General features: G+C 38.5%; 1 protein-coding gene across 2 annotated transcripts in view; it reads left to right on the forward strand.

Annotated features, from left to right (window-relative positions):
• The window catches only part of unc-13-4A (BAI1 associated protein 3), a 435667-nt gene that overhangs the window by 343401 nt on the left and 74895 nt on the right, over positions 1 to 17371 (forward strand). For both annotated transcript variants that reach the window (XM_070102093.1, XM_070102094.1), the window contains exons 5-6: positions 14214 to 14347; positions 16505 to 16611. In XM_070102093.1, the coding sequence (XP_069958194.1) occupies positions 14214 to 14347; positions 16505 to 16611 (241 nt within the window). The remainder of the gene's footprint in view (positions 1 to 14213; positions 14348 to 16504; positions 16612 to 17371) is intronic.

Here is a 17371-nt window from a genome sequence, read left to right on the forward strand (position 1 = left end):
CACTGTCACACCATAACCATAACACCATAACACTGACACACCATAACCATAACACCACAACACTGTTACACCATAACCATAACACCACAACACTGTTACACCATAACCATAACACCACAACACTGTCACACCATAACCATAACACCACAACACTGTCACACCATAACCATAACACCATAACACTGTCATACCATAACCATAACACCATAACACTGACACACCATAAATAACTATGATATCACGACACTATCTGACGTCAAGGAGAACGTTGAACTCATTTCCCCCCTCACCCCCTCTTCCCAGGAAATACTCTATTCTGATTGGCCAATCAATTTATGTCACCGCCAATACTCCAGCGTGATTGGTCAATTTTCCTACGTAATCGAGAGTGATTCAAATTATTGATTCACATTCTTACGTCAATGGCAACGTATCGTAAGTCCTGTCGTACAACTGTTGTTTACGTTAAGACGCAGATATTGAATCACAGTCATTGGTTCAATATTGGAAATACGGCACTCTGATTGGTCCGTTAGTTTACGTCATAAGTAATGCAGTAATGTGATTGGTCTACTTATGGACCAGTCAAACTGCTAAGGAATACTGTCTTCTGGTTCAGTTAATATAAATTCTGAGTGGCAGTGATGTATTCTGAGTGGTAGTGATGTATTCTGTGTGGCAGTGATGTATTTTGAGTGGCAGTGATGCATTCTGAGTGGCAGTGATGTATTCTGAGTGGCAGTGATGTATTCTGAGTGGCAGTGATGTATTCTGAGTGGCAGTGATGTATTCTGAGTGGCAGTGATGTATTTTGAGTGGCAGTGGTGTATTCTGAGTGGCAGTGATGTGTTCCGAGTGATAGTGATGTATTGTGAGTGGCAATGGTGTATCCTGAATGGCAGTGATGTATTCTGAGTGGTAGTGATGCATTCTGAGTGACAATGATGTACTCTGAGCGGCAGTGATGTATTCTGAGTTGCAGTGATGTATTGTGAGTGGCAATGGTGTATTCTGAATGGCAGTGATGTATTCTGAGTGGCAGTGATGTATTCTGAGTGACAATGATGTATTCTGAGTGGCAGTGATGTATTCTGAGTGGCAGTGACGTATTCTGAGTGGCAGTGATGTATTGTGTGGTAATGATGTATTCTAAATGGCAGTGATGTACTCTGAATGGCAGTGATGTATTCTGAGTGGCAGTGATGTATTCTGAGTGGCCGTGATGTATTCTGAGTGGCAGCAATGTATTCTGAGTGGCAGTGATGTATTCTGAGTGGCAGTGATGTATTCTGAGTGGCAGTGATGTATTCTGAGTGTCAGTGATGTATTTTGAGTGGCAGTGATGTATTCTGGGTGTCAGTGATGTATTCTGAGTGGCAGTGATGTATTCTGAGTGTCAGTGATGTATTCTGAGTGGCAGTGATGTATTCTGAGTGGCAGTGATGTATTCTGAGTGGCAGTGATGCATTCTGAGTGTCAGTGATGTATTCTGAGTGACAGTGATGTATTCTGAGTGGCAGTGGTGTTTTCTGAGTGGCAGTGATGTATTCTGAGTGGCAGTGATGTATTCTGAGTGGCAGTGATGTATTTTGAGTAGCAGGATTTATTTTGAGTGGCAGTGATGTATTCTGAGTGGCAGTGATGTATTTTGAGTGGCAGTGATGTATTCTGAGTGGCAGTGATGTATTCTGAGTGGCAGTGATGTATTCTGAGTGGCAGTGATGTATTTTGAGTGGCAGTGATGTATTCTGAGTGGCAGTGATGTATTCTGAGTCGCAGTGATGTATTTTGAGTGGCAGTGATGTATTTTGAGAGGCAGTGATGTATTTTGAGAGGCAGTGATGTATTTTGAGTGGCAGTGATGTATTCTGAGTGGCAGTGATGTATTTTGAGTGGCAGTGATGTATTCTGAGTGGCAGTGATATATTTTGAGTTGCAGTGATGTATTCTGAGTGGCAGTGATGTATTTTGAGTGGCAGTGATGTATTCTGAGTGGCAGTGATGTATTTTGAGTGGCAGTGATGTATTTTGAGTGGCAGTGATGTATTCTGAGTGGCAGTGATGTATTCTGAGTGGCAGTGATGTATTTTGAGTTGCAGTGATGTATTCTGAGTGGCAGTAATGTATTTTGAGTGGCAGTGATGTATTTTGAGTGGCAGTGATGTATTTTGAGTGGCAGTGATGTATTTTGAGTGGCAGTGATGTATTTTGAGTGGCAGTGATGTATTTTGAGTGGCAGTGATGTATTTTGAGTGGCAGTGATGTATTTTGAGTGGCAGTGATGTATTTTGAGTGGCAGTGATGTATTCTGAGTGGCAGTGATGTATTTTGAGTGGCAGTGATGTATTCTGAGTGGCAGTGATGTATTCTGAGTGGCAGTGAAGTATTTTGAGTGGCAGTGATGTGTTTTGAGAGGCAGTGATGTATTTTGAGTTGCAGTGATGTATTCTGAGTGGCAGTGATGTATTTTGAGTGGCAGTGATGTATTTTGAGAGGCAGTGATGTATTTTGAGTGGCAGTGATGTATTCTGAGTGGCAGTGATGTATTTTGAGTGGCAGTGATGTATTCTGAGTGGCAGTGATATATTTTGAGTTGCAGTGATGTATTCTGAGTGGCAGTGATGTATTTTGAGTGGCAGTGATGTATTCTGAGTGGCAGTGATGTATTTTGAGTGGCAGCGATGTATTTTGAGTGGCAGTGATGTATTTTGAGTGGCAGTGATGTATTCTGAGTGGCAGTGATGTATTCTGAGTGGCAGTGATGTATTCTGAGTGGCAGTGATGTATTCTGAGTAGCAGTGATGTATTCTGAGTAGCAGTGATGTATTCTGAGTGGCAGTGATGTATTCTGAGTGACAGTGATGTATTCTGAGTAGCAGTGATGTATTCTGAGTGGCAGTGATGTATTCTGAGTAGCAGTGATGTATTCTGAGTGGCAGTGATGTATTCTGAGTGACAGTGATGTATTCTGAGTAGCAGTGATGTATTCTGAGTGGCAGTGATGTATTCTGAGTAGCAGTGATGTATTCTGAGTAGCAGTGATGTATTCTGAGTGGCAGTGATGTATTCTGAGTGGCAGTGATGTATTCTGAGTGGCAGTGATGTATTCTGAGTAGCAGTGATGTATTCTGAGTAGCAGTGATGTATTCTGAGTGGCAGTGATGTATTCTGAGTGACAGTGATGTATTCTGAGTAGCAGTGATGTATTCTGAGTGGCAGTGATGTATTCTGAGTGGCAGTGATGTATTCTGAGTAGCAGTGATGTATTCTGAGTGGCAGTGATGTATTCTGAGTGGCAGTGATGTATTCTGAGTGGCAGTGATGTATTCTGAGTGGCAGTGATGTATTCTGAGTAGCAGTGATGTATTCTGAGTGGCAGTGATGTATTCTGAGTAGCAGTGATGTATTCTGAGTGGCAGTGATGTATTCTGAGTAGCAGTGATGTATTCTGAGTGTCATTGATGTATTCTGAGTGTCAGTGATGTATTCTGAGTAGCAGTGATGTATTCTGAGTGTCAGTGATGTATTCTGAGTGTCAGTGATGTATTCTGAGTAGCAGTGATGTATTCTGAGTAGCAGTGATGTATTCTGAGTGGCAGTGATGTATTCTGAGTGACAGTGATGTATTCTGAGTAGCAGTGATGTATTCTGAGTAGCAGTGATGTATTCTGAGTGGCAGTGATGTATTCTGAGTGACAGTGATGTATTCTGAGTAGCAGTGATGTATTCTGAGTAGCAGTGATGTATTCTGAGTGACAGTGATGTATTCTGAGTAGCAGTGATGTATTCTGAGTAGCAGTGATGTATTCTGAGTAGCAGTGATGTATTCTGAGTAGCAGTGATGTATTCTGAGTAGCAGTGATGTATTCTGAGTGGCAGTGATGTATTCTGAGTGGCAGTGATGTATTCTGAGTGGCAGTGATGTATTCTGAGTAGCAGTGATGTATTCTGAGTAGCAGTGATGTATTCTGAGTGGCAGTGATGTATTCTGAGTGACAGTGATGTATTCTGAGTAGCAGTGATGTATTCTGAGTGGCAGTGATGTATTCTGAGTGGCAGTGATGTATTCTGAGTAGCAGTGATGTATTCTGAGTGGCAGTGATGTATTCTGAGTGGCAGTGATGTATTCTGAGTGGCAGTGATGTATTCTGAGTGGCAGTGATGTATTCTGAGTAGCAGTGATGTATTCTGAGTGGCAGTGATGTATTCTGAGTAGCAGTGATGTATTCTGAGTGGCAGTGATGTATTCTGAGTAGCAGTGATGTATTCTGAGTGTCATTGATGTATTCTGAGTGTCAGTGATGTATTCTGAGTAGCAGTGATGTATTCTGAGTGTCAGTGATGTATTCTGAGTGTCAGTGATGTATTCTGAGTAGCAGTGATGTATTCTGAGTAGCAGTGATGTATTCTGAGTGGCAGTGATGTATTCTGAGTGACAGTGATGTATTCTGAGTAGCAGTGATGTATTCTGAGTAGCAGTGATGTATTCTGAGTGGCAGTGATGTATTCTGAGTGACAGTGATGTATTCTGAGTAGCAGTGATGTATTCTGAGTAGCAGTGATGTATTCTGAGTGACAGTGATGTATTCTGAGTGACAGTGATGTATTCTGAGTAGCAGTGATGTATTCTGAGTAGCAGTGATGTATTCTGAGTGGCAGTGATGTATTCTGAGTGACAGTGATGTATTCTGAGTGGCAGTGATGTATTCTGAGTGACAGTGATGTATTCTGAATGGCAGTGATGTATTCTGAGTGGCAGTGATGTATTCTGAGTGGCAGTGATGTATTCTGAGTAGCAGTGATGTATTCTGAGTAGCAGTGATGTATTCTGAGTGGCAGTGATGTATTCTGAGTGACAGTGATGTATTCTGAGTAGCAGTGATGTATTCTGAGTGGCAGTGATGTATTCTGAGTGGCAGTGATGTATTCTGAGTAGCAGTGATGTATTCTGAGTGGCAGTGATGTATTCTGAGTGGCAGTGATGTATTCTGAGTGGCAGTGATGTATTCTGAGTGGCAGTGATGTATTCTGAGTAGCAGTGATGTATTCTGAGTAGCAGTGATGTATTCTGAGTGGCAGTGATGTATTCTGAGTGGCAGTGATGTATTCTGAGTAGCAGTGATGTATTCTGAGTAGCAGTGATGTATTCTGAGTAGCAGTGATGTATTCTGAGTGGCAGTGATGTATTCTGAGTGGCAGTGATGTATTCTGAGTGGCAGTGATGTATTCTGAGTGGCAGTGATGTATTCTGAGTGGCAGTGATGTATTCTGAGTAGCAGTGATGTATTCTGAGTGGCAGTGATGTATTCTGAGTAGCAGTGATGTATTCTGAGTGGCAGTGATGTATTCTGAGTAGCAGTGATGTATTCTGAGTAACAGTGATGTATTCTGAGTGGCAGTGATGTATTCTGAGTGGCAGTGATGTATTCTGAGTGGCAGTGATGTATTCTGAGTGGCAGTGATGTATTCTGAGTGGCAGTGATGTATTCTGAGTGGCAGTGATGTATTCTGAGTGGCAGTGATGTATTCTGAGTGGCAGTGATGTATTCTGAGTGGCAGTGATGTATTCTGAGTGGCAGTGATGTATTCTGAGTGGCAGTGATGTATTCTGAGTGGCAGTGATGTATTCTGAGTGGCAGTGATGTATTCTGAGTGGCAGTGATGTATTCTGAGTGGCAGTGATGTATTCTGAGTGGCAGTGATGGGTTTGTGTGTGGAATTATCCACTTAGTGGAACCTCAGACAATTAACATTGATTTTGAAGAAACTAACATTGATTTTGAGAAACTAACATTGATTTTGAGAAACTATCATTGATTTTGAGAAACTATCATTGATTCTGAAGGCATTAACTTTGATTTAGAAGACGTTAACTTTGATTTAGAAGACGTTAACGTCAGACAAAAGCGACTAAATCCCTGAAAAAAATCCTACGTCAATTAATAGACACTGTTAATTATTCTCATTCCATCAATTAGGGAGCCACGGACCACCCTAAATGCCCCCATTACAACCTCGTATGAACCCATTCGGGTTTAGGTCAAGTTGTATCACTCGGGTGGCAAAAAAAATCTTAATTTGACACTGAGGTCATTAATTATGATTTTTTTAACTACTAGTGACGCTTTAATTAAAGACATTATCATTCCTAATTATTGCTAATGTTATTAACATAAATAGCAGTAATGGTAGTAAAAATAGTAGTAGTAGTAGTAGTAGTAGTAGTAGTAGTAGTAGTAGTAACAGTAGTAGTAGTAGTAGCAATTGTAGTAGTAGTAATAGTAGTAGTAGTAGTAGTAGTAGCAATTGTAGTAGTAGTAATAGTAGTAGTAGTAGTAGTAGTAGTAGTAGCAATTGTAGTAGTAGTGGTGAGGGGTAGAATCTACCCGTGTTAAGAGAAAATACGTCTGGTGAGGGAAATACGTCTACCTTTGGTGAGGGGAAACATCTACCTTTGGTGAGGAGAAACATCTACCTTTGGTGAGGGGAAACATCTACCTTTGGTGAGGGGAAACATCTACCTTTGGTGAGGGGAAACATCTACCTTTGGTGAGGAGAAACATCTACCTATGGTGAGGAGAAACATCTACCTATGGTGAGGAGAAACATCTACCTCTGTTAGTCTCCCTGAACCATCTATACCATATTCATCCTCTCTCTCTTATCCATACCTTCCTATCCTCTTCTTTTCGTTTCGTTCCCTGCCTCTTGTCCTCTTGTCCTTCCCTTGCCTCTTTTCCCTTGGCCCTTTCCCCTTGTCCCCTTCCCCTTGCCCTCTTTCCCCTTACCCCCTTCCCCTGGTATAGGTAAGAGTGTTGGTATACTCCTGCAGGCTTCAGCGATCCTTACTGCATGATTGGTATCGTGCCTGAAATCCGGTCGGTGGTAGCGACGTCGGCGAGTTCTACAACGTCGGCGGCGTCAGCGGCGTCGGCGGCGTCGGCGGCGTCAATGGCGTCGGTGGCGACGGCGCTGGGAGCATCTCCGTCGATGTGCGGAGGCGGCGGAGGCGCCGGGTCAAGAAGTTCCAGTCGACAGAGTAGCGTCGACAGTGAGAGTACGGCTTCCTTCGCCGCTTGTGATTCACCGCTTCTTGCCTCACCCGTCCGCATCATATCGAGCACCGTCTCCATAGGTGACTTGTCGACCCCCTACCCCCCACACAACCCCTTGAACTCCTCCATATGTATAGTCGACCTCTTTATGTATATAGTCGACCACTCTATGTGTATAGTCGACCCCATATGTATAGGCGAGTTAATTACTGGACCAATACATGGATTCGATTTATACATATACCTGACCAACGCCAGCAATCGACTTACATACTTACGGACGCTAAACCACTGTATAAAATGCATATACTAATATATCTGAAGAAGACAGATATGAGACATACATATTCATACACATACATAAAACTGACGTACAGTAAATTTGATTTATACAATTACCAGATTTTACGAAACACTTGACCCAGACATACATTTGATCTATCAGTATATCAAAACTAAAAACCCACTTTAACGTTTCTCAGTCCTGGGTGAAAATCCCACCGCTGCCACCAATGGCAGAAGTACCAGACTTTAATGACATATTAATAAAGAACAGATCTAGTATATTTATAGTGCTTTTTCTGGTATACATATAATAATAATAATAATAATAATAATAATAATAATAATAATAATAATAATAATAATAATAATAATAATAATAATAATAATAATAATAATATATAGATAAATATTTGTCTGGTATATGTATATCTTTAAAATGCAGTTATACGTTGTACTCACTGCAAATGATTCAGTCTGATTTAGCAGATTTCTCGTTGTAGCCTCGATTAAGAGTCTTTGGAAAATAAGCCCTAAGCACAGTGCCTAATAAATACTCTAGGCCTCCTACAGATAGCCTTCCTGTCTGTTGGGATGCTTCCTTCTATTGGCGCCGAAAGACCCATTACAGGACTAGTATTGCTTTGGACGATAATGTCATGTATTAGGCTGCTAGATGGGATAATTAACTTCCCAAACTGTGTGTGTCAACACAACCTGCAGCTAAATGAATTATCGAGCCGTGAGCTTATTTCTCACGTGCATATTCTCTCTGCAGGATGAAAAATTATATATCTCTGTCAATATACATTACGAAAATATAAGCAATAAACAAATACATACACTAGACCTTCGAGATACACAAACATAAACGTATGCACTACATAAGGACGTATTATCGACCTATACAAGTACTCGACCTATACATATGCTCCCCCCCCCATTGCATAACGTCGACTCCATGCAACATTCAGCACCTCCACTCAACATCCCCTCCACTATGCTGCACTAAATTTGCGTGAAATGTTGCACTGCATCAAGTTTTATTCACTCTGGCTGGGACACAAAGACGACTCCCACTCATTCGCAGCCCCACCATATATATGTGTATATATATATATATATATATATATATATATATATATATATATATATATATATATATATATATATATATATATATATATATATATATATATATATATATATATATATATACAAAGCAACCACTGTGAAAGAATAATGAAATTCCACGCGCTTTCGTGACTACTCACATTATCAAGGACCAATCATTGTTCCTTGATAATGTGAGTAGTCACGAAAGCGCTTGGAATTTCATTATTCTTTCACAGTGGTTGTTATGTATATTCTAAAATCACCTGTCTACTGTGATCTTATTGCATATATATATATATATATATATATATATATATATATATATATATATATATATATATATATATATATATATATATATATATATATATATATATATATATATATATATATATATATATATATATATATATATATATATATATATATATATATATAAACTCCCTTTTTTATAATTTTAAATACATTTCGGATTTATTAAAACCCATAGACGGGCATGGTTTATCTTGTCTTTGGTTATAATTTTTTATGCTATGGTGAAGGATAATGGTGACAGTAGCGTGGCTGGAACAACACACAAATATATCAGCTTACTTTGTAGTGAAAACTTTCGACAATGTTTTGGTCCGACCTGGATTATTAATAACTGAAATGATAATGGTTTAGGATGGAGTGAAACATCGTCTGAAGCTTCCTCTCTGAATACGTTTTGGCGTTAGAGAAGAACAAGCAGGATGCCACATGCATGTTATAGAGAAGAACAAGCAGGACGCCACATGCATGTTATAGAGAAGAACAAGCAGGACGCCACATGCATGTTACAGAGAAGCAGGAGCAGGAGGCCACATGCATGTTACAGAGAAGCAGGAGCAGGAGGCCACATGCATGTTACAGAGAAGCAGGAGCAGGAGGCCACATGCATGTTACAGAGAAGCAGGAGCAGGAGGCCACATGCATGACACAGTGTGATTTAGTGCTGCTGAGTTCCTCACTGAAGTGAATGATATCGCTCTCTAAGTCTTTCTGCTGCACTTAAAAACAAATTTCTGGCGTTGTGTTCAAGAGCTTCTGCATATTTCTACGCGCTGAGAAGTGTTACCCTGACTCAGCTCGTTCCAAAGATTAGGCCTTAGAATATATTATAATATATTTACTGGTGTTTATTGTATTTAATTCTAAGCATTATATATATATATTTTTATGTGTGTGTGTACCCACTTAATTGTGGTTGCAGGGGTCGATTCACTGCTCCTGGCCCCGTGTGTGTGTGCGTATGTGTGTGTGTGTGTGTGTGTGTGTGTGTGTGTGTGTGTGTGTGTGTGTGTGTGTGTGTGTGTGTGTGTGTGTGTGTGTGTGTGTGTGTGTGTGTGTGTGTGTTTGTGCAAAAACAACCACAATGAAAAAATAGTGAAATTCCAAGCCCTTTCTTGATTTTTCACATTATTAAGGATAACGTGAAAAGCGTTGCACTCCAACACTTACCAACACCAGCTGTGCACACAGCAGCAAGGCTGTGTACAACGAGCCTACAGGAAGAAACATGCTACAACGTAAGACTTCATTGTAAAAAACTATTGCTGAACGAAAGTTTTATTTAATTATTGTAAATAATGGCTTTACGCTGCTTAGCGTTACGTAGTCAAGGCTGCAGACGTCTCTCCTGTGATCACAACTCTGTTGCAATAACAGACCTTGCAACGGGTTGAAAACGGGTGGCGATGGCATCATAGCTGACCCCGGGATCTCGTACCTACACATACAACTTAGTCTGTGAAAACTGGCATCATCTACACAGACAACATTATAGCCAATACTCTTCAAGTCATGGGAAACTAATGAACTCTTTTGTGTACACCTAACATCTCTACATACAGCTTTTCCTAGTAAACAAAGCCTCTAGTTGTATCTCTTATGAATGACTGGTTGCAGTCTATGCAAGAAATTTACATGTATCTTACCCACAAAAGTTAGTTACTGTTTTGAAAACACTGCATAATATAATTACAGTTTATGTTACGGTAATTTGGTTCGGAATTCTGTGATTGCGGATTACATTTTGTGACTGTGGATTACATTTTGTGATTGTGGATTACATTTTGTGACTGTGGATTGCATTTTGCGATTGTGGATTACATTTTGTGACTGTGGATTACATTTTGTGATTGTGGATTACATTTTGTGATTGTGGATTACATTTTGTGACTGTGGATTACATTTTGTGATTGTGGATTACATTCTGTAATTGTGGATTACATTTTGCGATTGTGGATTACATTTTGTGACTGTGGATTACATTCTGTAATTGTGGATTACATTTTGCGATTGTGGATTACATTTTGTGACTGTGGATTACATTTTGTGATTGTGGATTACATTTTGTGATTGTGGATTACATTTTGCGATTGTGGATTACATTTTTCACGTTCATGCACTTGTTTTTTCTTGTGGAATGAAATTTAAGATTAATAAGAATTTTGAGTATTATTTTCCAGCATGGAGTAAGTCCTAAATACATTATGTCTCCTTTTTTAAGCATGTTTTCACTGAAAGTAACTGTATTATCAATTACATTATCTGTGTCTTGAAAATTATGTATATACATATAAACTCTGAGTGTATATACTAGGAGATATGCTCTTATCTAGTATATACACACTCTTTCCTACAGTTTTAATGGTAAACATTTATAAATTTTATTTTTATTATCATTATTATTAATGCTATTATTAAACCCGTTATTAAATCCAGGGTTCTTCCCGTGTGTTAGCGAGGTTATTCAATTTAACTAGATATAAGTTTAATAATATAGTCAGTCCTCTGCCACTAATACGAGGCGAAGGCCGGGCAACTTTCCTGTCATGATTGGGTGGTGGTGTTGCCTGCAGCAGTGATTAGCCAGTTAGGTTATTCCCAGCTCTGTGGCTGGTCGGTCATATGATCCCTAGCTTTGTAATTGGTCGGTTATATGAGCCCCAACTCTGATTGGAATGTATATTAGCCCCATCCCTGATTGGAGTGTATATTAGCCCTATCTGTGATTGGAGTGTATGTTAGCCCCATCCCTGATTGAAGTGCATACTAGCTATTGTTGTGATTGGACTGTATACCAATCAAAGCAGGAGCTTACTCTGGGTGTGCATACTAGTCTAAGATGTATGAGTGGAAGGGTGTGCGAATCTCACCTCCGTGGCCATCGGAACATGCCAATCCCAGCCCCCTCCCTTGTTTACATCCCATCACTGGCTAGTTCTATGAATATTATTTTGCGACAGATCAACCTTTAGAAAAACAGCACCATAACTAATTGGGCTGGAAATTCCGGTGTGTTTGCAATAGGATCCCAACTCTTGGATTAATCAGTGATATTATCTCTTCCGCTGGTGATTGTCCTGAAGTCCTGAAGAGTCAGGGAGGACGGACAATTAAGACTATGATCACTTGGCAGAGTTCAGTTCTGTCTGAGAATCAGAGGTTGCCAGAGGCACACCATGATGTGTCTCTGACAAACTCTGTAGTGATTATATATTATTATTATTATTATTATTATTATTATTATTATTATTATTATTATTACTATTATTATTATTATTATTATTATTATTATTATTATTATTATTATTATTATTATTATTATTATTATTATTATTATTATTATTATTATTATTATTATTATTATTATTATTATTATTATTATTATTATTATTATTACTATTATTGTTATTATTATTATTACTATTATTATTATTATTATTATTATTATTATTATTATTATTATTATTATTATTATTATTATTATTATTATTATAATTATTACTATTATTGTTATTATTATTATTACTATTACTATTATTATTATTATTATTATTATTATTATTATTATTATTATTATTATTATTATCATTATTATTATTATTATTATTATTATTATTATTATTATTATTATTACTATTATTGTTATTATTATTATTACTATTACTATTATTATTATTATTATTATTATTATTATTATTATTATTATTATTATTATTATTTTCATCATCATCATCATCATCATCATCATCATCATCATCATCATCATCATCATCATCATCATCATCATCATCATCAAAGAGAAGAGCTAAATCCATAGCTGTCTTACATTACTTAGGGAATGAGAGATAATGGATCTGATCTGAACGAAGGGAGGGTAGCAGCAACTCCTGGGGTCAAGAATCCTCCTCCAGCATCAGCGCACGTCCAGTAAATTTGCTCGTGGTATCTCTTAACCTATCACTCACCGGCATTCCTTGCTTCTAGTCCAATTGGTGGACGAAACGTTTTCATAGAAAAAGTTACGTAGCATTCCATAAGGGTTTTATGCACATAAATCATAATATTGAAAAAGGTCTTATTAAATGACACTCTGCAGCGTACCAGAAGAATAATCAAATCCCTTCGTTATTTCAGTTACTTAACGTTAAAGGATTAAAGAAATCCCAGTAAATCCAGAAGCAATATTAGAATTTGGTGATCTAGTTATTATAATTCTTTTATTGAGAAATGTGCTTTGTATATACGTGAGTAAGCGGGCTGGAGGGGAGGACGAGGAGGAGGTCGAGGCTCTCCTGGGAATAAAACGTTGTCTTTATCCAGCTGGAAGGAAAGACTTCATGCTTCCTGGGCAAAACATTGTGTTAGGCACTTAATGTTTCCTATTTTTCCGGTCTCTGTGAGTGGGTAAATGAGCGTGCGTTTATCTGGAGAGTCATGCAGCCCAGTGCATGACCAGTGGCCCTTGAATGGTTATTTGTATATGTATTAAGAGAGAGAGAGAGAGAGAGAGAGAGAGAGAGAGAGAAAGAGAAGAAAAAAAGGAGAGAGAACAGATAACCAACCAAAGACCACTAGATAAAGTACTTCGTAATGGGAAGATATTTTTCCAATGTCTGATACCCAATGTACCCTTAATGATTCTTTCAGTGGAAAACAGAGCTCCATTTTACGTAAACCGTAGAAAATAGTCCTCTATTTTACGTAAATCAGTGGAGAATAGTCCTCTATTTAAAGTACATTATTCTCTGATTTCCATTTTTATTTAATATATTTCTTTTTTCTCTAAATTATTTATCGTATTTGAAACTTTGTGTTATTTCTCTTTATTACATATCCTTATTACATATCTTTATTACATATCCTTATTACATATCCTTATTACATATCCTTATTACATATCCTTATTACATATCCTTATTACATATCTTTATTACATATCTTTATTACATATCATTATTACATATCCTTATTACATATCCTTATTACATATCCTTATTACATATCCTTATTACATATCCTTATTACATATCCTTATTACATATCTTTATTACATATCATTATTACATATCCTTATTACATATCCTTATTACATATCCTTATTACATATCCTTATTACATATCCTTATTACATATCCTTATTACATATCCTTATTATATATCCTTATTACATCTTTTTTTTACTAGATTGAATCATGATTGATTCCTCATTGCCCAGGAGCTATATGACCCTTACGGGTCTGGCGTTTTCTAGTGGAAGTTTTGGGATAATTTTTAAAGGCCTCAAAATGCTGTAAGTTGAGACAATGTTCGAATCATAGTTTTATGAACCTCTGACCTCTAGATGAATCCTGGGGGTCATCGCCCCCGCCGCCCGGTCCCAAACCAGGTCTCTACCACAGCAGCTAATACCCAGCCTCCCGTGGGGGCATGTCTGTGTACCCCTCACAGGTTTCAGTGATCCATACTGCATGCTGGGCATCCAGCCAGCTGTGGTACCAGCTGGGGGTCACCCAGGCTCCCCTAGGGACGTGTACACCGTGGCTCAGGGCTCACCACCACCTGACTCACCCAGGACAAGGCAGGTCAGCGTAGTGAGTGTTGGTGTGGGGTAGGTGAGGGGGGGAGGGTCAGGGACTGGAGGTAGAGTAGAGTGAGTGAGGAAAGTGAGAGAGGTGAAGGATGGCGAGATGATGCTGTGGTGAGTGTGAGAGACAGTGTGAGACTTGAAGAATGAGAGAGAGAGAGAGAGAGAATCAAAGTTTACCTCTCTAATAAGAAGGAAAGAAGAGAAGGAATATATATATATATATATATATATATATATATATATATATATATATATATATATATATATATATATATATATATATATATATATATATATATATATATATATATATATATATATATATATATATATATATATATATATATATATATATATATATATATATATATATATATATATATATATATATATATATATATATATATATATATATATATATATATATATATATATATATATATATATATATATATATATATATATATATATATATAATATGCTTCGTATCACACTTCAGTTTAACTGAATAAAATAATAATTAGTATTAACACAGGCTGACTATCTCTAAATTTAATCAGTCCTGAAATTAATCTCGCTAAACATAGTTTTAAAAAATCTTTCATTATAGTTTAGTATCCCCTAGAAAATAATTGTCCCCGAAGGATTATGGGAATTTAAAAATTATTAACAGTTATGTGGGTTTACGTAATCATTCTACTCATGACTAAACCCTAAACCCAAGAAGTTTAAACCATAAAGGTTTACACCCCAGAGGTTTACACCGTAGGGGTCTACACCCTAGAAGTTTAAATCCTAGAGGTTTACACCCAAGAGGTTTAAACCCTAAAGGTTTACACTCTAAAGGTTTACACCCTAGAGGTTTAAGCCCTAGGGCTTTAAATCCTATAGTTTTAAATCCAAGAGGTTTAAATTCTAGAGGTTTAAATCCTAGATGTTTAAATCTTAGAAGTTTACACCCCAGAGGTTTACACCCAGAGGTTTACACCCCAGAGGTTTACACCCCAGAGGTTTACACCCAGAGGTTTACACCCCAGAGGTTTACACCCCAGAGGTTTACACCCCAGAGGTTTACACCCAAGAGGTTTACACCCCAGAGGTTTACACCCCAGAGGTTTACACCCCAGAGGTTTACACCCTAGAGGTTTACACCCCAGAGGTTTACACCCTAGAGGTTTACACCCCAGAGGTTTACACCCCAGAGGTTTACACCCCAGAGGTTTACACCCCAGAAGTTTACACCCTAGAGGTTTACACCCCAGAGGTTTACACCCCAGAAGTTTACACCCCAGAGGTTTACACCCCAGAGGTTTACACCCCAGAGGTTTACACCCTAAAGTTATAAACCCTGGCGTGAGGTAAGTTTACACCGCTGTTAACATGAGTTAACAGCGGTGTTAACATGAGTTAACAGCGGTGTTAACATGAGTTAACAGCGGTGTTAACATGAGTTAACAGTGGTGTTAACATGAGTTAACAGCGGTGTTAACATGAGTTAACAGCGGTGTTAACATGAGTTAACAGCGGTGTTAACATGAGTTAACAGCGGTGTTAACATGAGTTAACAGCGGTGTTAACATGAGTTAACAGCGGTGTTAACATGAGTTAACAGCGGTGTTAATATGAGTTAACAGCGGTGTTAACATTGTAAATTTACACAAGATTAAAGTGAGAAGCTAAGAACAAAATTAACGTTTATTATCCTGCGAATTATTCTTTTTACGTCTAATATAAACACTTTTATGGGAATGTAAATGTTTGAAGCCAGAAACATTGTTGATCAGACGGGGTGGGTCCGAAACGTTGTGGACCTGAGGCGGGGTGAGTCCGAAACGTTGTGGACCTGAGATAGGGTGGGTCAGAAACATTGTGGACCCGAGATGGGATGAACTATAGACCTACACTCTAGTGTGTGTGTGTGTGTGTGTGTGTGTGTGTGTGTGTGTGTGTGTGTGTGTGTGTGTGTGTGTGTGTGTGTGTATGCCTGTCTTTCTGTGTATGTGTGTGCGTAGTGTCTACATTTGTGTGTTATTTCCCGTTTACGTGTTCCGTTAATAATACTTTTTTCTGTTTGTGTTCCGTTAGTGATGTTTTTCCTGTTACGTTTCCACTTTGCTGTACTAACAGTGTTTCTCACCACTGGGATACACAGGGTTCCAGAAGTTCAGTGGACACTGAGAGCGAAACTGAGTTGGAAAGGACCAGCAGCTGTGAGAGCCCGAAACCCTTCAGTAAGGAGAACCTACGTAAACACCACAGGTAACCTACCTAGTACCTACCTACCCTTTGTACCTACTTACCCTGGGTACTTACCTGTTCTAGGAACCTACCTACTCTAGGTATCTATCTACCTACCTACCTACCCTAGGTACCTGCCTACCCTATGTACCTACCTGCCCTAGGTAACCACCTACCCTATGTAAGTACCTACCTACCTTAGGTACCTGACTACACTAGGTACCTACCTACCCTAGATACCTACCCCTATGTATCTCAGGTACCTACCTATCATAAGCTAACTTCCTAAGTTACCTACCTACCCCAGTTACCTCTGGTACCTACCCTAGGTACCTACCTACCCCTAAGTATTTTAAGTACCTACCTATATAAAGCTAATTTTTTAAGTTACCTACCTACCCTAGTTACCTCTGGTACCTATCCTAGGTACCTACCTACCCTTATGTATCTAAGTTACCTATCTATTTACCTACCGTAAATACCTACCTACTCCTGTGTATTTCAGGTACCTATCTATCTACCTTCCGTAGATACCTACCTTACCCAATGTATCTCGGTTAGCTACCTATCCTAGGTACCTCTGGTACCTTCAAACCTTAAACTACATTCCTAAGTTAGTTACCTACCTATCCTAAGCTATCTTCCCAAGTTACCTACCTAACCTAGGTATCTATCTAGGTTAGGTAGCTACCTATCTACCCTGTGTACCTGCCGACACCTGGTACTTACCTAACTCTATGTGCCTCAGGTAGCTACCTATCCTTAGCTACCTACTTCATGT

Source organism: Cherax quadricarinatus, chromosome 80, assembly GCF_038502225.1.
Source record: "Cherax quadricarinatus isolate ZL_2023a chromosome 80, ASM3850222v1, whole genome shotgun sequence".
Taxonomy (NCBI): domain Eukaryota; kingdom Metazoa; phylum Arthropoda; class Malacostraca; order Decapoda; family Parastacidae; genus Cherax; species Cherax quadricarinatus.